This window comes from Protopterus annectens, chromosome 7.part1 (genome assembly GCF_019279795.1).
Source record: "Protopterus annectens isolate FY-2018-M chromosome 7.part1, PAN1.0, whole genome shotgun sequence".
NCBI classification, from domain to species: domain Eukaryota; kingdom Metazoa; phylum Chordata; order Ceratodontiformes; family Protopteridae; genus Protopterus; species Protopterus annectens.
Genome location: NC_056740.1, coordinates 72,066,667 through 72,093,775, shown reverse-complemented (window position 1 = coordinate 72,093,775; position 27,109 = coordinate 72,066,667). Strand labels below are relative to the sequence as shown.

General features: G+C 41.9%; 1 protein-coding gene across 7 annotated transcripts in view; it reads left to right on the top strand.

Moving 5' to 3' along the window:
* TJP1 (tight junction protein 1) overlaps positions 1–27,109 on the top strand; it is a 2,268,071-nt gene that overhangs the window by 1,332,657 nt on the left and 908,305 nt on the right. For all 7 annotated transcript variants that reach the window (XM_044078564.1, XM_044078565.1, XM_044078562.1 and 4 more), the window contains exon 18: positions 13,182–13,538. In XM_044078564.1, coding sequence (XP_043934499.1) covers positions 13,182–13,538 — 357 coding nt within the window. The remainder of the gene's footprint in view (positions 1–13,181; positions 13,539–27,109) is intronic.

The window sequence follows — 27,109 nt, the reverse complement described above, 5'->3', positions numbered from 1 at the left end:
TAAAAATGAAAAATAATTCACAAAAAGTATTCGGTAGCCGTTGCAGCTCCAAGGGCATAGTAAATCCACAATATGAAATTCAACCCCATGAAAGGAGTTGACTGCCACACTCCGTGTGTGCAACCCAGTTAGTTTAAACTGGATCTAATACCCGCTTACACCAAAAAGAGGTAAAGGCCCAAGATGCCTAGAAGGGCCAATACCTAACAAACCGCCTGGGAAAAGGAACAACCAACTAGTGTTTAAAATAAACACATTATAAACTGAATTTCCGACATACCAGAACAACTGGTCTAAATACAAAAAATATGTAATAGTAAACCTAATACATATAAATAGATGTCACAATGAGATCTAACGTTCCACCTAACAACCAGAATATCTAAAAGCAAATTCAGTTTATAATCAAGGCTATTCAACCTGTCCCAGCAGAACAAAAGGGCACAAGGCTTTTATTCAAGACTGTTCTTGGTTCCCAGAAAAGAGAACTCCTGGCGTCCTATCTTGGATTTATCTATTCAAAACACCTTTCCTGGTGGTTCCAAAATTCAAAGTGCTCTCTCTCCAACAGCTGTTTCCTATTCTAGCCAAGGATGCCAGGGCAGGCTCTATGCACTATCAGTTCTCTGCACTTCCCTTTGGCTTATCTACTGCACCCAGGGTATTCACAAAGTGCCTAGCTCCAGCCATTGATTTTTGCAGGCAGAGAAGTATTCAGATTTACCCATACTTGGGCAATTGCCTGATTCAGGCGGAAAGTCAGGACTTGCTACTACAGCACCTGGCATTTGTAAAGAGACTTCTGACTTCACTAGGGTACACCATCAACAAAAAGAAATCACACCTAGTACCCTGCCAACAGATTGTATTTCTGGGAGCAAGCTTGAACACAACTTCCCAGATGGCATTCCTCACTCCAGAGAAACAAATTTGACAGCTTACTTCAACCTACTGGCCACAAAGACCCAGCTATCTGCAAGGAAAATACTGCAAGCTCTGGGGTTCATGGCCTCTTGCATTCTGTTAATTCCATATGCAAGACTTCATATGAAGAAACTTCAATGGTATCTAAAAAGTCTATGGTATCAACATTTTCAGGACCTGGAAACAATACTTCCTATCGTTCTGTGTCTAAGGGCAGAGTTCCTTTGGTGGGCAGAGGCCTGCAACCACAACAAGGGACTGTCTCACTCTACCCCCTGCTGCCCAAACCCTAACAGACACATCAGACTATGCATGAGGGGGCTCACATGGCAGGGCAGTGCATTCAGGGCAAATGGAACCCAAAGCAAATGCACCTGCATATCAATCAAAAGGAAATGTTAGCTGTACAGAATGCTCAGAGAGCCTTCAAAGGCCTTTTTCTTCCTGGACAACTATTGGTAAAGACAGACACCACCACAATTATGTGGTACATAATCAAGCAGGGAGGAGCACATTCCTACCCACTCTGCAGACTAGCCATGGCACTGTGGAACACAGCATTGAGCAAACAAGTACACCTAAAAGCTCAATTCCTGCCAGGCAAATTAAATTCACTGGCAGACGACTTGAGCAGAAATGTCATGGATCCACATGAATAGAAACTAAAACCCAAAGTATTCAAACTTTTGGAGAACAGATGGGGGACACCAGAGGTGGACCAGTTTGCTCAGTTTGCTTCCCCTCAGAACTATCACTTGAACAAGTACTGCACCAGAACTTCCTACAGCCAGGCTTGGAAGGTGGATGCCCTGTCCTTTTCCTGGGAAAGCCTGTCAGTCTGTGCCTTTCCCTCTCTGCCTCTCCTCTCGAAGGTTCTACTAAAGATAAAACAGGACAAGCCAAGGACAATCCTGATTGCAACAGACTAGCCACACCAGCGCTGGTATCTTCTTTTGCGCAGTCTGACATTGTGACAACCATGGCACCTGCCTCAGACCCTTTCCCTGCTTTCCCAGCAGGGTGGCCAAATTCTGCACCCTCAGCTTCAGACCCTGAACCTTGCAGCTTAGTTAATCCCCTGAGCTCACCTCTAGCAACCCTCAGTAAGCAGGTGCTGGATGTTATTCTTGAGGCAAGGAGGCCTAGTACTAGAAAATCCTATTCAGAAAAGTGGAAAAGATACTGTTCCTGGAGCCAGTCTGAGGGCATAGGCACAACTGTGGCCCAGCTTACCTCATATACTAGATTACTTAACAGAAATGCTCCACAGGGGCCTATTCTTCTCGTCAATTAAGATTCATGCATCTGCCATCTCAGCTCATTATAATACTGAGCCACCCCTCTTCTCTCATCCTCTGGTAAAACAGTTCCTTAGAGGGGCCAAAAATTTAAGCCCCCCCCCCCAGCAGAGTTCCCACTCCAGCCTGGGACCTTAACTTTGTATTGGAAAAACTTACACCCCCCCCCCCCTTTGAACCGGCCGCAACAGCAGAGTTGAAATTCCTCACATGGAAAACAGCTTTACTTCTAGCCATCACTTCAACAAGAAGAGTGTCTGAACTGCAGGCCCTTATGGTAGTGGAACCCTTCGTTATCTTCCATGCGGACAGTTTCCCTCAGGACTAACCCATCTTTTATGCCCAAGGTGGTGTTTAGTGTGGCTTTAAACCAGTCTATTCATTTGCCTACTTTTTTCCCTAATCCTCAAAATAAATGGGAAAGGATACTGCATTCTCTAGACGTGCACAGACATCTTAGATTCTATTTAGACAGGACTAAGCCTCTCAGAAAAACTGATCAGCTGCTAGTCAGCTTTGCTGCAGGGGCAGAGGGGAAGACCATTTCAAAGCAAGCTATATCTAAATGGATAGCACACTGCATCCATTTCTGCTACAAGCAGCATGGAAAACCTACCCCACAGGGGATAAGAACACATTCCACTAGGGCTACATTTAACTCTACTGCATTTCTCAGAGGAGTCCCTACCAAGGACATCCTGGAAGCTGCAACCTGGAGCTCTGTAAACACTTTCACCAAGCATTACCACTTGCCTATCTTTTCTAATTCCAGAGCTGGATTTGCCACAGCAGTCTTACAGGGCCTGGCTAATGCTTCTTAATCTGCCTCCACCCTTCCTTAGCTTTGGGAATCAACCCAAATGTGATGACTGCAACAGTGAAACATGAAGAACATAGTACAGTTGTGTACACTTAATATAAATGTAGATGTTCGAGTGTATTCACTGTTGCAGTCCTGTTTCCCTCCCACCTACCCCCTTTTTCTTAACTATTGTATATATCTTCTCTGTGGCTCCAAGACCTTTGGGTGCAAGAAAAACCTGATGTAATGGTGTCGGCTGTCTCTCTTTATAGCCCTGACAACCTGACGTCAGCCACACTCTCAGAACGGCTGACGCAGGAGGGAAACCTTTAATCTGGTACTCAGGCCAGCCGTGGGCTACCCAGCAGGGATAACCCACAAGTGATGACTGCAACAGTGAATACACTCTAAGATCTACATTTATGGTAAGTGTACATAACTGTACTGTACATAACATGGCAAAGGGGGTATTGTACTCAGTAATGGATGAGTAGAGTGGTACTGTAATTTCTTTGGACTTTAATACCATACCCTTACTTATAAATTGGGAGGCATAGAATGCTTCGGGTGGGGGGTGGGGGGGGGGGTGCAGCGCTCTTCCATATTGTTAAACAAGGGATAGTCAGTCTCCCATCAGTAGAGGTTTTGGTTGAATGCAGAATGCCTCCAGTAGGTCTAAATAAGAGTTGTGGGATTCTTGAAATATAGATGGTGACCTATAGCTTATTAAGGTATTGCAAGTAACTCTAGCTAAGGTGCTTTGCACATGAATATACTCCAGTGCATCATCCTGTTTAACCAGTATTGAGGCATATTTGTAGATCAAGACACTTCCACCATTTGTCCATGTCTGTGCAGCTGATGGTTTAAATGTGTGGAAGGCGCACTGTAGCCTTGCAATGCATGAGTACTTTATGCAGCTTTAAACCATGTCTTGGTAATGGCACAGATGTCTATATTCTCCAGAGTGGTGTGAGCTTGTAGAGAATGGAATTTCCCGTCATATTTCCTAGGATTGGGTAGTATCAACTTTAGGCTCCTTTGCATGGTTTCCTATGTCTGTAAGATTATCAGTTTGGCATTGCCTAAAAAATGCTCTAAAGGGTGGATACAATTTTAGCCAAAGTCTGGAAGTCCAGAAGGGACAGGTGCAGGCCATCTTTGGCAAAGCAGTGTGGTCTGATGACCGTATCCTTCCAGATGGTCAGCTATTGAATCCCCTGGACTAACGACCAGAAAGTAAGCCAGTTCATACTATAACATCATCCTTGGTGTAGGTAGACTGTTTCGCAATGCAAGGGCCATACCAGTCTGAGACGCATGTTCACTGTGTCCCATAATGTGTCTCATCATATAATCCAGAACGGTACGTCTCAGATCATAATCCAGAAAGGTATATCTTAGGTCATTTATGCCCACATGGACTATGATAGAATCCTACTGGTACCCGTGGTGCAGTGGCTTGAGTGTACGTGTAACTTGGACCCTGGCTCCAGATAAGCAGCTGACTGTAATCATCTCCTTGTCCGGTCTGGTGTGTCACACAATGGAGTCCCCTATAACAAGAGTCCTGGATAAATTGTTTGCTTGCCTTATGAGTTTTGCTTTCAGGGGTCCATTGGGTGTAGGCTTATGTGCTGTGTTTGTTGCTTTTGGTGTATGCTTAAGAGATTGTTGAGAATAGGCATTGTTGTTTCCAGGCTTAGAAGGTTTTTGGGGTTTGGGAAGATTGCTTTTTAGAGCTTCAGCATGAAATTGTCTATCTGTGTGTGGATACTGTGTAATAGATGTAGTATGTGTGTTCTTTACCACCTTGTTTATATGCAGGATCCGCTGTTATCCATGTCATCATTCATCACCATAGGGTCTAGGATCTGACATCGGATCCGAGACAGCAACCTTCAAAAGACTGATCCAAGGCTCTAGCTCCTCCCTCTCCCATAATACTCTAACCCCCAGATCTTGTTTGCTGTGCTTCCTATGCAGACACGTGTCTTCTCGCAGTGGCTAGTTAAGTGTTTTTCTTCCTTAAGTACTTTACCTTTTTGATAGTGTAGTTTTTTCTAGTGTAGTTTTAGTAAGTATATTGGTTAGCTGTGCTTCATCCCCTGTCGATGACCATAAAACTGATGCCAGTGTCCAGACGTCACCTCCAGTGGTGGCTTCAATCTCAGGATCTCTAAGTGGGCCTTTTTCTCTCCCACCACCCACCGCCACAGTGACCACGGGCGCCTCCCTGTTGGGGTTGGGTGGGGGCATTTTCAGGGGAAGACTGTCCAAGGCACGTGGTCCTCTTTAAAGACCAAGCTGCATAATAAACCATCTAGAGGTGAGAGCAGTTCTTCTATTGTTGCAAGCCTTCCAGGACTGCCTCCCTCTAGAGACAATTGCAGTTCAGACAGACAGCATGGCAGTCGTCTGGTACATCAACAAACAGGGGGGAACACATTCTTACCCATTGCGCAGAGAGGCCACGAGAGTGTGGGAATGGGTGACATCCTCTGGTCGCTTCCTCATTGCAACGCACATACCTGGGAGTTCCAACGTGTTGGTTGACAAGCTCATCAGATCTATCTTGAGTCCTCATGAGTGGTCCCTCAATCCATCAGTGGCGAAGCAGATTTTCGATCATTGGGGTTAACCATGCTGCAGCCTTTTTGCCTCCCCAGCCAACCGCAAATGCAGCATGCAACTTCGTCCTGATCCCCCCTCGGGGGAGTCACCAGGGGAGGCTCTAGTTCACAATTGGATCCATCTGTTGAAGGCTGCTGGCTCAGATCCGATGACTGATCCTAGACCATATGGTGATAAATGATGACATAGGATAACACAGATGCCAAGTTATGGGAAGTACATAACTCTTTATTTTTGCCTCCAAGGAAATTATGTATGTAGCATCTCTCACTGTGTTGGTTTCTTTTAAGGATTAAAAGGTTGTTCATCAAAAATTCAGTTGCTTATATGGAGCCAGGTTTCCCAAATGACACATGTACTCAAGTCATTGCATCACATGTACCAGTATGATTCTATCATGTGGGCGTAAATCACCTCAGACATACTACTTTGGAGGTCATGAGACAATTGCTACATTGTCTTAGGATGCCCATGTTGACCAAGCTGACTACAGAGACATTTGAAAATAGCATATCCATGTTGTTCTGGCCTTTATTCGGGTGGGCTTTTAGGGTTTGAGGACTGTGTTTTACGGATGTCTTCTAGGCTTTAATAACGCTAGAATATGGTATTAGGTAGTGCTAGGATATGGTATTAGTGCTATCTGCTGTCTCACTTCATATTGCATTTTCTGTTTGTATTAAACTAATTTACCTTTAATTTGTCTACAAACTGCCTTAATTTTCTGTAAATATTAATTGAGTGTTTTATAACTTGTATCGATTCTTAACCAATGTTTTTATGTCTAATTTGTTATAATTATTTAAACTGCAGATGTTTTGTTTTATTTTTGAAGACTAAAATTATTCTTAAAATGTTTTGTAGTAATTTGGAGCTTTTCTCCGTGGGTCTGTGCTGAAAATGGGCTTCTACCCAGTCGGACTTTCCTAGTAATCAAATGCCATTAAATAAATAGATCTGCTATGCAGGCTAGCTGCTCTGACCTTAGCTTTGTGCAGTGTGCCACTAAACTACATGTTACAGTCCTAGAACTAGTTTTATAGGTTAACGTATGTGTTTCCCAACTCCAATAGACTAGGCCTCCACTTTCTGCTACTAGATGTAATATACCAGTCATGTTAATGTAAAAGCATAAAAAAAGATCGCTTGAGTTTGTATGCTGCCACAAAACAACTTTAACAAAATCAGCTTATCTAGCTAGTTTGTCAGTCTGACCACTTAGCAAGACAGTTTGAGCAAATGCAGTAATTTCAGCTTTAAATACAGATAAATGCACAAATAAAACAAGAAATCCATAGTCAATCACTAAAATAGTTTCTTGGAGGTGTGATCTTTAGATACAAGTACTTAGCTTGTGCCTAAATGGCATGTGATGCAAGGAAATCACTTCATAGGCACAGGCATGGATGCCAAGTGCTGCAGAGCTCTCTGGAAATCAGCCAAGAGCCTCTCAAATAGGCTAAATTTATATGGGCAGTTAAAACAAAGGAAACTGTGTAGAGTCCCTGTGGCAGGGCCAGAATTGCAGGAATATACAGTGAGTGAGTACCAGCAAAAATACAAAGTAGTAACTTACACAGTAATGGTGTCAGTAAAACTTCTGAAAAGTACAGTCCGCAAACAGTACAATGTCAGGGTTACTGAAAAAGATTTAAAGTGAAAGAATTAGCAGATAAAGCAGTTGAGAAGTGCAAAACAGTAAGATAAATCTTTTGTCTGCCAAGGATGGCACAGAATATATTCAGGACCATCTTAAGAGTGTGGCAAGGATGCTAAGCAGGTGGGAACTTTGTGAAACTGACAATTTGTAGTAAGGAAGATTAGCTGAAGAGCAGTACTTATTTGCTGAGTGGGCTGTTTAGTATGATGGAGCTGTGTAAAGCAATAGGTGGGAAAAGTAGTTAATCAGCTTGCGTAATTGTCAATAGCAATCAAAGGTGGACGGGAGGGTTTTGGTAGTCAGTTCACCACAATGGGTGAAAGCCAGAAACACTGGCTTTTAAAACTACAGCAGCAAAAGGGTGGAAGGGTTGGGTGAAATTATAAGAAGCCTGACAGATCAGACACTACAGCTTGTCATACACGGTATATCAGGTCAGCATGTGAGCCAAAATGTCCAGGAATATGTTATGGACCAGGGATATGTAGACTTGATTAAACAAGACCTGGATAGCAATCAGTTTGCAAAACAGATGTGTACAAATCAGAAAAAAATGGATACAAGAGCTTTTACAATACAGCCAAGCTCCCACCAAGGCAGATTGTAAATGCTATGGTCTCTGCTCTTAACAGTACTTTCTCAGTTAAAGAACAGAAACTTAGTCAGCATGTAAGCCAAATTGACCAAGAAAAGTTTTTGGCAAGTGACATATATACATAGCCTTAAACAGACTAGGATAGCAACCATTCCTGATATGAGTTTCCATTATATTTTATTAGGTTACTTAAGTTGATGTTAGCACCATCTGCTGAGTGTGGTGTTCATGCACAGTGTTTCAAAAAGAGCAGGGTAAGGTAGTGCCATGAAGAGCAGAGACAGATCTCCTCTCAGGAGCTTATATGTCACTGAGTGCAGTGGTATGGCCCTGTCACCGGCCATCTTTGTAATCCCGTTACTTTCTTTGTGACAGGTTGTGGACTTTCTGGAATTTTATAAGTGTTTTTGGACCAGTACCAGACCATTGCATTTTGGTTGTAATTGTGCAGTTCTGTTTAATATATAGTGAAGCACTTACCTCTTCATATGCGTGCTTGTCTGTTTTGAGTATACAGCAGTTTGTTGTGTTTTAGCTTTCTTCCTAAAGCATATATTACATTTAATTGCTCTGAACTTGAACCTCAAGTGTACATTGACTAGACCCCTCTCGAGCACTGCCGTGTGTGATGGAAGTAACAGACCTTCCTACCTTGCAGTTTTCTGCATATTTTGTCCTACAGCTCTCTCATGAATGAGCAGTGTTTGTCAGTGTTTCCAGTACATTCTCATCTTTCATTAGTCCAATAAAATTGCTGTAAGAGCAAGAGGTGTGGCAAAGTAGTTTGTTCTCTGGGCTAGCCCTTAGAATATTGTCAGGTCACACAGAGCTAATAGTCTTGATGTTATTCAATGATATTTGTACATATTTTAAGTGATGTACTGTCCTTTGGGTGTAACCCTGTTTCCATCAGTTTTAACATTAATGCAAAACGTTTCAGATTGCATTCTGGATCTATATTTTGCAGTCAGAAATACTATTTCCTTTTAGCTAAATTCATGAAATTTATTCTAGTTTTCTATAGGTAAAGAACGTTGTTCTCATTGATTTTGATAGGTTGGTTTGATAATTTGATGTTTTATTGCTTCATAACCATTGTGGAATAACCATTTTATAACACTTTTTTGGCTAGTTTATTATATGTTGAGGTATTTGTTTTTTTCTTTTCATCTATATCTTTTTTTTGCTTCCCTACCTTGCTGACAGTAAAAATTCTCCCCTTGGGTCTTGAGTCCATTCATTCCCTAACTACTGGGATGTCTCCAGCAAGAGGCTGAGAGCTAACTAGAGAGTTGATTATGCAGGCAGCCAAAGAAGTGGCCTGCACCATTGCGGGCATCCTGACAGTGTGGATATTTAGCTTAGGCCATAACCCTAATCCTGGTTGTTGACATGAGCACCTGCATCAGAGATGGGCTGCCTCCTCCCCCCTCCTTTTGCATGTGTCCCACATGCTAATAATGGCTGTCATCACTGACTTTGGAGCACAAAACTACTTTCCTGGTCTTGAACATTGTAGTGCCTTAAAAGCCCTTGCTTCTTTGATGGCAGTTGGTCAGTCAGAACCATTGTTCCTTCTCCCAAGAATGGGTGAACCAGCATCAGCCACTCATTTCTATTCTGACCACTTTTTTTCTAGTGGCCAAAACTCAGGTTGTGTAGATTGTCATCAGGGCTTTACCCTTCTGCTCCACAGTGCCAGGCTATTTTTTTCCTTCTCTTTTTCTGTAAGATTTTTTTTTTCTGTTGTAGTATATTTATTATGTAGATGTTCATCGTGTTTCACTGTTAGAATACTAACAGTATTTGGGTTATCCTTGCTGTGGTAGCCCTTAGCCAGCACAAAACCAGAGACGTCAAACACTGCTGGATTGGTGGACACCCAGATCCTGACTTCAGATGTCTGAATACAAGGGCCATTGGCCAGCACCATTTTTCAGCTCTTTCTTGCTGCTTCTGTGGACTGCATCAGTCAGTCCGAGCAAGAGTTCTGTAGTTTTAGCCTAAGGGGTTAGCTTTTGAATTACTTGGTGTAGAGCAGTGTGTTTTAGATATGCCTTCTTGAATTACGTTGTACAGTTCATCTGGTGCAGCTGTTATTTTTGTGTCTATGCCAAGTAATTGATTTGATTTATAAGTGTCTAGTACTTTAAGTTTATTGTGAGTACTGTTTGGACAAATTCCAGAACTGAGAATTGGGAGTGACTTTTTTTTTGACTAAATAAACTGTGATGGTTTGACTCTGTAGTGAAAGTAGTAATTTCTTTGAAGGAACAAGAACACCTCTCATCACTGAGCATTCTTTGAAATATTATTGCCTCTTGAGTTTCCCACTCTTGTTACTTATTTTTATTAATGATGTTTAATAATATTTAGGGGAGTCTTTTATTCCAACAGTATTTTTATCAGTCAATTTTTGAATAATTGAAGTTCCTCAGCAGTATTGTGTTACCAGAGATATAGCTATTTATTTATTTGGGTGTTTATTTAGATTTTGTTTAAAACAATGGAAAAGCGATGGAGGAAATGGGAAGGGGTAGTGTCAGAAGTGAGATGGGAAGACATTGGGCCCCAGTCAGGCAGTAATTTTTCATACAGTATATAAGAAAATGCATCTGTACACCTCTGTTTCTAGCATTACCATCTGTACAAGTTTCCCCATAGTCTGACTGTTTAAGCCATTGAATGGCCAGTCTTGAGATCAGTATAATTTCTGTCATGTAATACCTCAGCAAAAAACTTTTTTTCATCTCAGGAGGGTCGGTCTTCCAGGTTTGGTTGACACATTTCTTGTCAATATAAAGAGCCCCCAGAAAATTTCAGTGTAAAATCCAGGGATCTTACTGGGTAGAAAGTGTTAGCAAGTAGGAAACCAGGTACTGAAGGCCTGATGCCTTCTCCCCAGCTACTGCATTAAACCCATATCATCCTTCTCATGTTTCACCAAGTGTGGGAAACATGGAAAGAAATGTGTCCAGTCACCCACTATATCAGGCCCACACCAAGAAAATTGGTCTGGCAGTCCAAGATGTTTAAGAGCCAATTGCTTAGGAGTAAGAAAGGAGACACGTAAGAAGTGTCAAGTGAATTCCCTCATCATGGCAGAATTTGTGGCTTAAGCAGCCTTTGCTGACATGTCCCTCTCACTTCCCAACACACCCCCTTCATTTTTTCTAACACGTATATTAACTTCGCACATTGAATAGGAACATGGGTTCAGTCACAGTTATAGAAAAGAAAAAAAAGTATCTTAAACATTTTTTGTTAATTTTCTGCATTATACATATATGTTTTAATGGTTATTGTTCACTGCATTGCATAAATTGCTTTAAGTTCAGTCTTCCCTTAACTTTTCACTGGAAATTTGCCTGGAATTCATACAGAGTAAAAGACATGACTGGCAGGATAGATAGCAGAAAATGTTACAAATAACGGCTGTTTGATTCAGAGACCACAAAAAGGAAAATAAATGTCAAGTGAAACTTGGAGGTGCAAGTATTGTGAAACAGTGCAATGTAGATGAGACAAAGCTGTAACAAAAGAAGGCAGAGTATGTGTTTAACGTGAAACTTTAAATTTATTAAACAAAAGTAAAAATATGGAACACAGGATGCTGAGAATTATCTAACTCTGAGGCAAGGTAATAATGCAGAGTCAGCAGCACTGTGTGATAAATTTAGAGGGTAGGCAGTACCATTAGACAAAGGGACTTCTTGACACAGCTGTTAAGTGCAGATAAAAACTGCCAACCTTGTCCAGTTCTGCAAATAAAAATCTGTATTTTTGCTGGTGCTGTTACTCACTTTCTCAACAGTTCATGTCTAAACTTCCCATGACTATTTTTTATCCATTCTGAAAACATTGCAGGGTATGTTTCTCAGGACCACAAACATACTCGAGTAATTTATCAACCCAAATTATTTCTTCCCTCTTTTGTATATTTGGTTTGTCTTGTAGGACTTCTGGGGAAACTGTAGTGAATATGATGAGTCTGCCCATGTACCACTGTTTCACACTATTGCTGTCATACACAAAGGGAATTTGCCTATCACTGCTGGTACCCGAAAGAAAGATTTGCAGTTGAACATCCAGGTAGCACTATTCAAGTATTAGCTACAGTAGGAGGCTTTCTTCATGAAGCATTTCATGACCACTCTAGTGACTACAGTTTCAGTCCTGACTCTGGTGGATTTTAATATTATAATGATCATTATGTACACTTCTCATTTAATTTGGCACATTGTTTTTACATGCTTTGTTTCTGTTGTGTCCATCTATAAATTGTATGTGCTCTGCAGTTTACAATTGGTTGTGAATATTTTCTTTGCTGTGACCAGAGGTGTGTCGTTCGTTACATGCTGCATTCTTTATATGGGGAACCTCTTATGGATAGGATGGGAGTACTTGCTTGCATTTGAAAATGAAGTATTCTTACTGGTTGCCTGTCTTTACAGATAAGCCATGACTGGCCAAGAAAGTTTGTCTCCCACCCCTGCTTACACTTTAAATGGAACTGTCTGTGGCTTCATTGATTTATTTAGTTAATAAGCTCTCTGCCATTAATTATTTGGAGTCCGTAAAAGTGTCAATGGTTTATATTTTTTTTTATAATTTTGTAGTATATGTTGCAGCATATGATTTTCATGTAGTCAAGGTGAACTGAGCAGTTCACTCTACTTCCATTCAATACACATTTTTTCTTTCTTGAAAGTTCTGCTTCATTTGTAAAATCTAATTATTATTTCAATGCCAATATGTCAGTATTTTTCTTTTAATGTCAGGTTTTTATCTCTTCAAACCAAAGTTAGTGGTCATAATTTAGCAATAAGTCAAATGTTTTGATTTTTTTTTAACCTGGTTTGTATGCCTGCATCTTACATTTTTAACATTTTTTAACTGTTCCTTTGTGTAGAATTGAAAGATTTCTGGTTGATTTAAGAGCTGTGGTAGGTGTGCTGTTAACTTTCTTTTTTAGTGAAACTACATTGTATGAATACCTGAAAGAGAAAGTCATATCTGTTGAGGATGTTGTACTAATTTCAGTACTGATAATGCATCACCAGATGTCTTCTGCATGGTCATTTGTGTAAAAATGTACATTTTCAATGTCACCTAGCAGGTAATTAACTGAAAAAGCATACAAGAGTAATATTGATTTTGGAACCTCATTTAACTGTAATATGCTTTCTAAGATATCTTAGTTTGCCAGGAGTGATGCATTTTAGATCTCCAGGAGCTAACTAATTGTTAATGCTCTGTTTGGTATAGGCTGATGGTAGTGCAGAAGATGGTCTTGATATGCATGATGATCGTCTGTCTTACCTGTCTGCTCCTGGCAGTGAGTACTCTATGTATAGCACTGACAGCAGGCACACATCAGATTATGAAGATACAGATACAGAAGGGGGTGCTTACACTGACCAAGAACTGGATGAAACTCTAAATGACGAGGTTGGTCCTCCACCAGAGTACGCTATTACCAGGTCTTCTGAACCTGTGCGGGATGATCCAACAACATTACTGCATCATGAGGGCCAGGCCTACCCGGCATATCAAGTACAAGCTCAGCCCCAGCAGGCTCACAGGGGAGATCCCTCAAATTCTAAAGTGCCAGCAGCTGGGCAGGTAAGTTGGAACTTGGAGACATGATTGTCAGAACTTCCTGTTTTGTAAGCATGTGGAAATGTATCATTTTAATGTGTTCTTCATACTGTGCTAAAATGTATTGCCACCCTTCAGTTTAGTAGTTATGTATTCCACTTTTAGAAATTTTCAGCCATATGAAATTAAAACAAAATACCATTTTGTTCCACTGTAAATCATATTCTTATTAGTATTGTTTACTTCTTTTGTCACCTTATTAGAATGTCTTTCAATATGAAAATGATATGCCTGTCTCCAGGTAGGAGTGAGTGAAGATCTCAGATTATTACATTTTTAAATACGCAAATAATATGTTAATTTTCCTGTTTTCACCAAGTATCCAGGACTGTAGAAGTTAAGAGTTTATAAATGCTGCATATTGGTTACATGTTTTGGTGTACACAGTGTAGTTTGTACTCATTGTATGGGATTCAAGATAGCTAGACCAAATCCATTTACATTTATTAAAAAGGCTTGAATGATACCTGATGTTTTAAAATATGCATTTAGTTTGTCTGTGTACCAGAGCCATCAGATAAAAAGATTGCCTGTTTGTAATTGACTTTATTGGGACAGTGCCAAGATATTTAGGGTCTATATTATATGTTCGAAGTTTCAAAACTTCGAACCTCATATAATCGAACTAGTATGAGCGAAGTTTTGAAATTTTGAACATGTAAGTAGGGGGGCAAGCCCCCCTCTACCCCCCACACCCCCAGCTACTTAAATATACCAACTCCGAGACCGCACTAGAGAGAAGTAAAGGGAAATATTCCCTACAGCAATCTCACTTCACAGATGTACATTCTTAGAGTTGGTATATTTAAGTAGCGGTGGGTGTGAGGTGCAGGGGGGCTTGCCCCCCTGCTTGCAGCATTCAGATAAGTTTATTTATTTTTTTTATTACATGTTCGAAGTTTTAAAACTTCGCTCATATAAGTTAGATTATATGCGTTTCAAAGTTTTGAAACTTCGAACATATGATATAGCTCCAATACTTACACCAGAAATTGGAGAATAGTATTGGTTTATATTGAATAGCAAATATAGGCTGATTGCAGTGCATAACATTGGAATCTGAATGCAACACTAATTTTCTAGCTGTTCATTTATTTACTAAGGCCCTGCCCTATGGAATCATCTTCTAGGAGGATATGGGAAGTACCCATAGTTGCAGGCTTTGAGCGCTGTTAAAACATACTTGTTAGATGTTGCTTATTTATGATTTTTGGTTTTATTGATCGGTTTCATTATTATTTGATCTCTACAGTACTTGAGTTCAAGCACATACATTTTAACTCTAGTTAAATAATTGGTTGATAACTTGTTTGAACATTTTGAATATATCTATTTTGCTGATTTTTTTTAAGATCTTTGCTGCAATCAGGCTGTGATGCCTGCTCTTATCTATATTTTTCACAAGCTATCCAATGTTTTTGTGTTGGGAGGGGGACAGATCTAGCATCCATCACAGACGTTAGGCAGCAGTTGTAGGCACTGAAATTTCAAGATGTTCATCGTGTTCCACTGTTGCAGTCATTACAATTGGGTTATCTTGCTGGCAGGCTACCCGCAGTCGGCCTGAATTCCAAAGTCTAGGTCCAGCGTCAGCTGCTGTCACCTCCTCCCTGACGTCAGTGCGCCAGGGATATAAAAGATGCAGCCGACACCATTTTCTTCAGTCTTTCTTGCCGCGCAGTGCCCGAAGCAAAAGCAGTTCGCAAGTGTCGGTCGGCCGACTCCTGAGATTTTCAAATTCGAATTTCAGATCCAAAGTCTTCATTAAAGCTTAGTACCCCGTTGGGGAAACTTTTTTCTTGCTCCAGACCGATGTCAGAAAAAGTTAATAATTGTATTTATTGTGGGAAGCAAATACCTCATAAGGATTTTAATTTTTACTGTATTCCTTGCCTAGGTCCTGACCATGACGTTGCTAGTTGTCTGTTTTGTGCTAGATTTAACCAACGCACTATTAAGTGTCAGAACTGTTTTGCATTTCATTACTTTGGCAGAAGATTCAATTTATATAATGCCATCGGAACAGCCGACTACCGGAGTTTATAAAAAGCGCAAAGAAAAAGAAAAGGACAGGCATCCGAGGTCCAAAACCAAAGACGAGGCTTCCGCTAGGCCTGTCTCTGGTTCACCGGTTCTCAGTGAGGTGCTTTCGCAGCCCCTGACACCCACTACCGACTCCCCACATGGAGCTGACTAGGCCGCTGGAAACTCAAGGTATTGGACACTCAGAAACTATTCCCTCAGATGGGTCTGGAGCCGCTGAGCAGGCATCAGCTTCTGAGGGTGTTTTCAGGCCTACACAGTTATATGTGAAACCTACTTCAGCTTCAAAGGCAAAGACTAAAGCAGCTCTAAAGACAAAGAAACAAGTACAGCATTCTCCTGGACAGGCCACCATGCCTAAAAAACAGATGCTTAAAATGGCCGAAGACCTAATTACTTTGATCAGAGGATCCAATCCCCCTCCTGATAAGAGGCCTAGGCAAGAGATAGTATATGAATCTTCAGATCAGGTTTCCATTTCCTCTGATTCCTCTTCTGAATAGGAATATTCTCTTCCTCCCTATGAGGATTCTGATGCTGAAGAATCTATCCCTTCAGCCTCTCCTCCTGAGGATTATTCTTTTGGGGAGACACTGCATACTATGAGGGAGCATTTCCACTGGGAGAGGCAAGATTACTCAGAATCCAAGAAAAGGCTCAGAGACTTCCTTTTATTACCTCAGCACAGGCCCCTTGCTATCCCTCCTGTTTTAGACATTGTAGATGTATTTTCAGAGTCCAGTCTATCTCCAGACTTTTTACCACCAGCTCCTGTTAAGCAAGACAGATACTACAGGGCTCCTGATTCACATAAATTTCTTTATAAAAACCCTGCCCTGACACAGAAACTATCTCTCAGGGTCCCAAAGGGGTCAAGGCTTCCACTGCAAAAAAACACTATCCCCTCTGATATGGATTCTAGGGCCCTGAACAGATGGGGGAAAAAGATTTATACTTCTTCTACCCTGGCTGTAAGAGCTTTAAATTGCCAATTTCATATGCTTAAATATCAGCAATATCTTATGTCACTGTTTAAACAGAAAATGTTGACAAATTCAGAATGTGCAGAAAACAAAGAAATGCAGGATTTATTGCATGCAGCTGAACAAGTGGGAAAGCATACTTTGCAATGTGGTTTTTATTCTCTAGAGGCCTCCTGCAGGGCCACTGTTACAGGTTCTGTCGTTAGGAGGCATGCTTGGTTAAAAGAACAGAATCTGCCTGATCATGTTAAAGCAAAACTATTAGATGCTCCATTACAGCATGATACTTTGTTTGGTGTTAAAGCAGAAGAGGTGTTGAAGAAAATGGAGGACAAAGCTAAATCTATGCAAACAGTCAAGGATTTCTTGCAGTTACAGCCTCCCAGATTTAGCAGGAACTGGCCTACAAAGAATTGGTCCTTTCCAGTGTCAGACAGGCCACAGAGAGGCAAATACAGACGCCCCAGAGGCAGATCACAGCCCCAAGGCTCATACAGGCCTAATCAATGGGGTGCTTCTACCTCCAAAAGCGGAGAGGAAAAATCACAGCCATACAGGAAACAGTCTCAATGACTTTCCCCTGCCAGCACCAAGCACTTATCTTCTGACAGACCCTTTGGGGGGAAAACTAGCACTTTTTTCACAAAATTGGCATATGAATCACCCAGGACAAATGGGTCCTAAATATCATATCACAAGGCTACAGGTTCCACTTGCTGGGCAAGAGGGCTTGGCTTGCGACTTTAGACCTAAAAGAGGCATACTTGCATGTCCCAATCAGACAGTCATGCAGAAGATACCTCAGATTTATAGCTGGCTCAAATGCACTACCAATTCTCTGCACTGCCCTTTGGCTTATCTACTGCACCCAGGGTCTTCACAAAATGCCTGGCACCACTGATTGCATTTTGCAGACAAAGAGGAATACAAATATATCCTTACTTTCCTTATTCAAGCAGAGAACAAGGACATCCTACTACAGCATCTGGCGTTTGTAAAAAGGTTACTAACAGATCTAGGGTACACAGTAAACGAAAAGAAATCAAAACTCGTGCCCTCTCAAGAGATAATATTTCTGGGTGCAAGCTTAAATACAAATGCCCAGATGGCTCATCTCACGGCAGACAAACACAGACAACTGACTACTTATTTCAAAATGTTGGCAACAAAGACCCAGTTATCTGCAAGAAAAATTCTGCAGGCTTTGGGCTTCATGGCATCCTGCATTCTGCTAATTCCATATGCAAGACTGCATATGAGGAAACTTCAATGGTATCTAAAAAATGTTTGGACTCAACATTGCCACAGCTTGGAAACAATAATTACCCTCATTCCCTGCCTGCAACAGGAGTTTCGATGGTGGGCAAAAGCCTGTCACCACAACCCGGGACAGCCATTCACCTTACCCACAGCCAGGCAGACATTGACAACAGATGCATCAGATTATGCCTGGGGGGCCCATATGGCAGGAAGATGTATTCAGGGCACATGGTCCACAAGTCAAATGCATCTACATATCAATCAAAAAGAGATACTAGCTGTTCAGAACGCCCTGACAGCCTTCAAGGATCTACTTCATCCAGGACAACTACTGATAAGGACAGACAATACTACAGTCATGTGGTGCATAAACAAGCAGGCAGGCACACATTCCTACCCCCTCTCCAGGCTAGCCATGAACTTGTGGGACACAGCATTGACTTACCAAGTACATCTGCAAGCACAATTCCTGCCAGGAAGGACAAATACTCTGGAAGATGAACTAAGCAGAAACGTAATGGATCCCCACGAGTGGAAATTGGATCCACAAGTCTTCAGCGTGATAACAAGGAGCTGGGGATGTCCGGACATATATCTATTTGCCCCCCCCCTCACAACTACCAACTACAGAAATTCTGCACAAGGACTTATCACAAGCAAGCATGGAAAGTGGATGCTCTACCTTTCAGATGGAAAGTCCTAACAGTATATGCCTTTCCTCCTCTGCCTCTCCTCCCCAAGGTACTCCTCAAGGTCAGACAAGAGAAGCCAAAAATTATACTGATTGCCCCAGACTGGCCCCGCCAGCAGTGGTACCCAATCCTAAAGAGCTTGTCTCAATGCCCAGCTTGGACATTACCACAAATTCCTCACTTATTGACCCAACAGGACAGTCAGATACTGCACAGCCAACTCAGGACCTTAAACCTGGCAGCATGGCGGTTAATGTAGCTAGTCAAGGCACACACCTCTAATGCAGTGATGGATGTTATTTTGGAGGCCAGGAGGCCTAGTACCAGAAAATCTTATGCAGAAAAATGGAAGAGATTCTGTGCTTGGAACCAGGCACAAGGTTTTGACACAATTGTTCCAAATATTCCTCAGATTTTGCAATATTTAACTGAGATGCTTGATAAAGGCCTTTCCTTTTCATCAATTAAAATTCATGCGTCTGCCATTTCAGCTCATTACAATACAGAACCACCTATTTTTTCTCATCCATTACTAAGGCAGTACCTCAGAGGGGCCAAAAAACATAAGACCTCCAAGGAGAGCACCAATACCTGCATGGGACCTCAACTATGTCTTGGAAAAACTCGCACTGCCTCCGTTTGAACCAGCCTTTGCAGCTGATATAAAATTCTTATCCTGGAAAACAGCTCTGCGCCTAGCAATAACCACTGATAGACGAATCTCAGAATTACAGGGACTCATGGCTGTGGAACCTTTTATCATTTTCCATCCTGACAGGGTTTCTCTGCTGACAAACCCTACATTTATACCTAAGGTAGTGTCCAGTGTGGCCCTTAACCAAACAATTAATTTGCCTACCTTTTATCCAAACCCGCAGAATAAGGGTGAGAGAATTCCGCATTCTTTGGACATTCACAGGCAGCTACGCTTCTACTTGGACAGAACCAAAGCTTTCAGAAAGACTGAACATCCTCTAGTGGCATATGCTGCTGGATCACAAGGAAAGCCTATCTCAAAGCAGACTATTTCAAAGTGGATAGGCCACTGCATTCGTTTCTGCTATTCGCAGCATGGCAAATCAGTGACTAAGGGCATTAGGCCACATTCAACCAGAGCAGCAGCCACTTCAGCAGCCTTCCTCAGAGGAGTACCAACCAAAGACATTTTAGAGGCTGCAACTTGGAGTTCAGTGCATACTTTTACAAAGCACTATCACTTACTTCTCTACTCTAAATCCAGGGCAGGATTTGTCACTGCAGTTCTGCAGGGCCTGATAGCCTCTCCTAATCTTATTTAGCACCAGCCTCCCAGTCTTAGCTTTGGGATTCAACCCAATTGTAATGACTGCAACAGTGAAACACGATGAACATAGTACAGTTGTGTACCTACCATAAATGTAGATGTTCGAGTGTATTCACTGTTGCAGTCCAGTTTACCCTCCCACCATCCCCCTTTTCCTTTGCTGGGACTTATCTGTACTTCTCTATTCTATACAACCTATGTGGTGTATTTGCTTGTAGACGAAGGAAAAATAGTTTTTTTGTGCATGCATGCTTATTGGCATAATTTAGCCTACCATTTTAGGGGCACCTGACATCTGGGGCAAGAAAAACTGAAGAAAATGGCGTCGGCTGCATCTTTTATACCCCTGGCGCACTGACGTCAGGGAGGAGGCGACAGCAGCCGACGCCAGACCAATACTTTGGAATTCAGGCCGACTGCGGGTAGCCTGCCAGCAGGATAACCCAATTGTAATGACTGCAACAGTGAATACACTCTAACATCTACATTTATGGTAGGTACACAACAGTACTTTTCTGCCCTTGCACATTCCTCAGTTCTTCCCCTCTGTCCTGGTTGGTACTGATTATGTGTGAAGTTTTTTAGTAAATTGCTGAAGTCTGCTGTTTCATTTTTTGTAGATATTAGTCCTTTTGCTAATGCTATTTCAGTAACTGGCCGTGCTTTCACTGGCGAAAATGTATAACAAAAATGTATGTGACAGACAAATTCTTCCAAAAGAATTCACTTGTAGCGTTTTTTCTGCGTGGGTAGGAAAGTGTCCATTTGAAAAGAAAAATCTTATTCATAGGACCAAAGCCTTTCAGATCTTCTTTTCTTAACAGAGGTTAGCAGGAGTGCTGAATTTTCCCCCACTCAGATGTCCAGCAGCCTCTTATAATGGTAAAAGGTGAATAAAAGTTTTTAACCTATGTGCCAGGGGAAGATTCAGTAAGAAACACAAAGCACAAAAATTAAGTTAAATGCAAGCTGTAAAAGCTCAGACATGGTGCTTTATCACAAGTTAACAGAAGCCAGTGAACTCCCAGCCATTCATGGGCTGTTTTTATGTACTGGCATAAAGGCATTAATGCCTGTCTGTTTTGCATTCAGACAGACAGAGCATCTGAAAATATAATCTTCATCGTGAGACACCCATCTTCCTGCAAATTTCTCTCCTAAAGTGAAAAATTAGAGGAAAGTCTCCTGACTGTCTGTTTCCTGACGGAGGAAGAGGAGGATGATGAGAAAATGGATACATACTCTTACATGGATTTGTTTATAGATCTTTCCAGATTGTACACAGATTCAGATGGGGAACGTTCATCCATTTCTCTTCCACCAGACTGTAATTTTAGGTTTGTTAAAAGAAAATGTGGGACATTGTTAAAAGAAAATGTGGGACATTTTAATTAGTATAGTACCACAGCTGTCCTCACCAAAAAGCATGGAAACCCAAGCCATTGGCAGTAATAGCAGTATTAAGACAATTTTAAGATGTGGCCCTCTTGCTGTCTTAGTATCTCCCAGCCTCCTGTATCTGCGACACCAGACAGAATTTATATGGTCTCTGATGACATCAGGACCTGTGTGAAAATCTGAAAAAATCCAAGGCAAGTTGATACTAGAATTTCTAGGAAGTAGTAAGTGATTAGGGTGATCTGAATTATTTCCACAGAACCAGGCCTTCAGAGATTCTTTTTACGATAGGCACTATCAGCACCCCTGAAGCACTGGCCAACTGTCCAACTCCTGAGGCAGTTGGAGGTCGTTTTTCTTTGCACCTAGATGCTTGGACAGATATCACAAAAGTTTCATGGGTGCCAAGAATCATATCCAGAGGTTACTATGTACATTTTCCCTTCCTCCTCCTATCCAAAAGAGGTGACTTTGCTACGTTCCACCCAGTCAGAGGAAAGATACAGCATGAAAAATACAAAAGCTGCTACAGAAAAGTCATCCAGGAGGTCCCACCTGACCATATAGGATTTGGAACTTACTCGTGCTTCTTTTCAGTGCCAAAGAAAACAGGGTACCTAAGACCTATTTTGGATGTAAGCAGGGTGAACCAATATGTAAAGAAGATGAAGTTCCACATGGTCACGGTTCAGTCCATCCAGCCTCTTCTGTGCAAATATGATTAGATGCACCCTGTTGATCTCCAGGATGTATACTGTCACATAAAAAGGTGATCCAGGCAACATCCACGCTTTTGGCTGGGGGCTAGTCGTTAGCAAATCAGAGCAATGTCTTTTGGAGTCACCACAGCCCACAGGGTGTTTACCAAATTCTTGGCAGAGTTGTGGCAGCTCACTTGAGACTGAAAGGATTCCAGGTGTTTCCATATCTCGATGGTTGGCTCCTCACCGCTCCATCCAAATATCAACTTTTACAAGCCAAGGACTACTTGCTGTAGGTTTCCAACACTTTAAGCATCTCAGTAAACCATGCCAAGTCAGTTTTAGTCCCAGTACAGACCCTGGAGCTCATAGGGAGTCTTGAATACTACAACTCAGGTGGCGTTCTTACCTCTCCATCACATCACATTTTTGATGTATCCAATTCAGTCTATTCTCTCTCACCCGTCTCCTCCTGCAAGATTAATACTAAAAGTTCTGCGGTCAGTGTCATCTGCCATACTTCTGGTCCCTCTACAATGATTCTTTATATGAATTCTTCAGTGGACCTTGACAGTCCAAGGGTCCATTCTTTATCAGCCTCTATCTTTTCCCATAAGATTCACTCCAATCTGCAAACAGCATATTCATTGGTGGATCCAATCTGACAATCTTTTTGTAGTCAGACTTCATTCTTCCGCCCCCAATTGCCACAGTGACCACAGAAGCTTCCCAACTGGGATGAGGGGGGCATTTCTTGAGAAAGATGGTCCAAGGCATGTGTCCTCCTCAAGAGACCAAATTGCATATCAAAGTCCTGGAGATGATGGCAGACCTCCTAGCTTTGCAAGCATTTCAAGACGTCCTCCCTCTGTTCACTATTGCAGTCCAAACAGACAACATGTCAGTAGTTTTGGTACATCAACAAATAAGGAGGAACATGATCTTACCTACTATGCAGACAGGCTCTGAGAGTTTGAGAGTGGATGATGGCTTCAGACTCCTTTCTCTTTGTAGCGCACATTCCAGTGAAAACCAGCTCACTAGAAGATAGGCTCAGCAGATGCATTCTGATGCCTCATGAGTGTTCCCTCAACCAGTTGTTAGAGAGTATGATCTTCAGCCACTTAGGCCAGCCTTGCTGCAACCTGTTTGCCTCACCCTTCAACAAGAAGTGCCACAAGTACTTCACTCTGATTCTCCCACAGGGAGAGTCAACAAGAGATGCTCTGATTCACGATTGGCTTCCATGTCTCCTGTATGGCTTACCTTTAGCTCCCTGACTTCAAAGTTCTTACAGAAAGCAAGCAGGCTGAAGAGTTCAGTCATCCTCACTGACCCCTTCTGGCCTCAACAGGTATGGTTCCCCTTCCTATGGTCTCACTTGAGATAATCCTCCAGTCTCCATGCCCTCAAGCTACCTGCATGGTTTTTCCACTTCTAATAGTAGTTAAACCGTCCAGGCTTTCTTCCCCAGATTGTGAGATTATCTTGGCCTTCCAGAAGGCTTCCACCAAGTAAGTCTACAGAAGCAAATGGAAAAGATTTTCTGTTTGGGCCTCCACCCAGAATATCTACCCTTTTTCAACACCAACTTCGGCCATTCTTCTCTTTCTAACAACTCTTCTGAAGAAGGAGCTGGTTTTTCTACAGTTAAGCTTCAGTTAGCAGCAATTTCTAATTTCTATTCTGGAAACAAATCGTTTTCTCTGTCTTCATCCAGATTGTTTAGGGCCTTCTTGAAGGGTGTCTTTCTCCTCAGACCCCCAACAAAAGGAGCCTTCTTCTCCGTGGGGCCATACTGTGGTCCTTCAGGGATTAAATCAGAAACCCTCTGAACCGACAGACAAGTGCAATATGCAGTTTCTTTCTTGGAAAACAGTCTCCTCTTAGTAACTGTCACTTCAGCAGAAAGAATTTCTGAGCTCCAGGCCCTGTCAGCTAAGCCTCCTTAAATTATTTTTCATAAGAACAGGGTCTCTGTGCAGAGTAACCCTTCCTTTCTTCCTACGGTGGTGATGGCAAGTAACATTATCCAGTCCATACATTTACCAATTGTCTTTCCAAAATTTACAAATAAGAGAGGAATACATGATTCATCTCCTTGAAGTGCACAGACAATGTGTTTTTATCTTCACAGGACAAAGTAGTTCAGGAAGTCTGATCAGCTGTTTGTATCCTTTTCCCCTAAACCACTTGGGTCAGGCAGTATCTAAAATTGCACTAGCCAAGTGGATTAGGTTATTATAAAAAAGGAACTACATTTGCCATGACCCCCTCGAGCTCACTCCACTTGGTCGATGGCTGCTTCATCTGCTTTTTGGCCAAGGACTTCCATTAATGATAATTGTGCTTTAGCCACTTGGTCAAAGACTCATAATTTTGTTACATATTGCAAAATAGACATCTCCAGAAGTCAAGCTTCTTTTGCTTTGACAGTGCTCCAGCATGCCCTTCCATGAGGGCCTCTTGAAGGCTACATAAGTGCAGACTCTGTCCCATTGGTGAGGAAGAATGAAAAGGACATCAGATTTATAAAAGTTATGTACTCACTGTAACATGGCATCTGTGTTGTCCATTTTTATTCTTCCTCACCTTCCCTCCCATCCATCCCCATCTTTATCACTCCTAGAAGTGTCTGTACAGTGTTGGAGCCATTCAGTTCCAGGTTTGAGCCCTGACTTTTCTTGTGTGTATATCTGTCTCTGCTACAAAGTGGGAGATTAGGCAGAAAACTGTATCTTGGGTTTTGGGGATGGATTAGAGCATTATAGGTAGAGGGAGTAGCTCAAGAGCTGGATCCGAAGTTTGTTGAATATGGCCAAGTCAGACCTGAGTATCTGATCCAAACCTATTGGTGGGAAAGAATGAAAATGGACAACACAGATGCCAAGTTATGGTGAGGACATAACTTTTATAGCTGTAGTTCTTGCACAAGAAGTCATTTTGTACATTCTAGATTTGCAGAGATGGACAGGTTACTACTGCAATTATTTTGTGATGCTCAAGAAATCCAAGCGATTCCACAGTTGCAAAAAAGAAAAAAAAGAAAAAAAAAGTTATTACTGTTTTTTCTTTTTTCTTTCTTTTTTTTTTTTCTGGAGCAAAAGAAAAATGGCTAGTAGAGATCCATTGTGGACCTTACCACGTTGAGCAAATTTGTCAAGGAAGAAATACAAAAAATGGTGACTCCTATTGCTCTGATAGAAAAGTGGACTGGCTGGTTACCTTGAAAGTGGTGGAAGAATGGAAGATGCTTAGCAATTCAACACCATTTGGAAATTTATTACAAATTCCTCATCTATTTGGTACGTCAGAAACACTCTTAGATCTTATTCAGCCTAGGCTTTCCACAGTAGAACAGCTAGCCACGTACCAGTCAGCTTGACAATTTTAAGCTTTCACCCATCTGTATTTTCATATATTATTTGCTTCAGTCGCATGCATATGCATCTGCGACTTGGTTCCAGGTTAAGAACATTTCCAACCAAGTGTTTGCCAGAAGTTTAATATTTTCAATTATTGTTTTCTCTCTCAGCATCCTTTCAGTGATTCAGTTCTTCCCAACCTTATGTCACTTTTCAAGATGTTCATCGTGTTACACTGCTGCAGTCATTACACTTGGGTTATCCTGCCATCAGGCGGTTCCCCAGTCTGCCTGAGTTCCAAAGTCTTGGTCCGGCGTCTGTTGCTGTCCCCTCCTCCCTGACGTCAGTGCGGCAGGGGTATATAAGATGCAGCCGACACCATTTTCTTCTGTCTTTCTTGCCGTGCGGTGCCCGAAGCAAAAGCAGTTCGCAAGTGCCGATCGGCCGTCTCCTGAGATTTTCATTCCGAATCCAGAACCGAAGTCTTCTACAAAGCTAAGTACCCGTTGAAACTTTTCTTGCCTCAGACCGATGTCAGTAAAAGTTAATAACTGTATTTCTTGTGGGAAGCAAATACCTCATAAGGATTTCCATTCTTATTGTATCCCATGCCTAGGCCCTGACCACGACGTTACTGGTTGTTGGTTTTGTGCTAGGTTTAACAAACGCACTATTAATCATCTGTTTGACTTTGCCCGACATTATTTTGGTAGAAAATTCAATTATACCATGCCATCAGAACTTCCGACGACCAGAATACATAAAAAGCGCAAAGACAAGGATAGGCATCCGAGGCCCAAAACTGACAATGAAGCCTCTTCTAGGCCAGTCGCCGGTTCTCCGGTTTTCAGCGAGGCGCCTTCGCAGCCCTGACGACCGTTTCTGTAGAACCACAGGCCGCCTCTGACTCCCACGTGGAGATGGCTGGGCCTTCGGACGCACAAGTTATTCAGCCTACCGAAACTAACCCTTCAGAGGGATCCGGAGTAGCTGAGCTGCCCGCAGCTTCAGAGGGTGTTTTCAGACCTACTCAGTTAAGCATTAAACCCTGTGCTAAGGCTAAACCAGCTTTAAAATTTAAGAAACAAATTCAGCATTCTCCAGCACAGGCCTCCATGCCTACGAAACAAATGCTCAAAATGGCCGAAGACCTAATCACTCTGATCAGGGGGTCCCATCCCCCTCCTGATAAAAGGCCTAGACAGGATGCAGACTATGACTCATCCGACCAGGTGTCCATCTCTTCAGATTCATCCTCAGACCTAGGATACTCTTTACTCCCTTATGAGGATTCTGATGCTGAGGAGTCAATTCCATCAGCCTCTCCGCCTGAGGACTACTCCTTTAGGGAAACCTTGCACACCATGAGGGAGCATTTCCATTGGGAAGGCCAGGATTACTCAGAATCCAAGAAAAGGCTCAGAGACTTTCTTTTATTACAGAATGCAAGATACTGCTTCGGTACAATGAAGGCTGTCTTTAACATATACCAGGACTAAAAATGTCCAAGGAATCCCAAGGTCGTCAAACAAAAATATATTTATTTGAAAAAGCCCAAAGGCTAAAAACAAAGCAAAAACAAAAAATACGAAACATATAAAGCTTAATTTCACTGATTTGGCGCTTTCATCTCCAACCAGGAGACTTCTTCAGAATCAGTGTATCCTCACAATTCCCATTATTTTATACAATTTCCAAAACTTTTAAGGCTGTGTAATTGGCTGGCATTTAATTACCTCTTTAATTGAAGGTATAAATTTAAAGGCAGAACATCCATATACATAAATGAA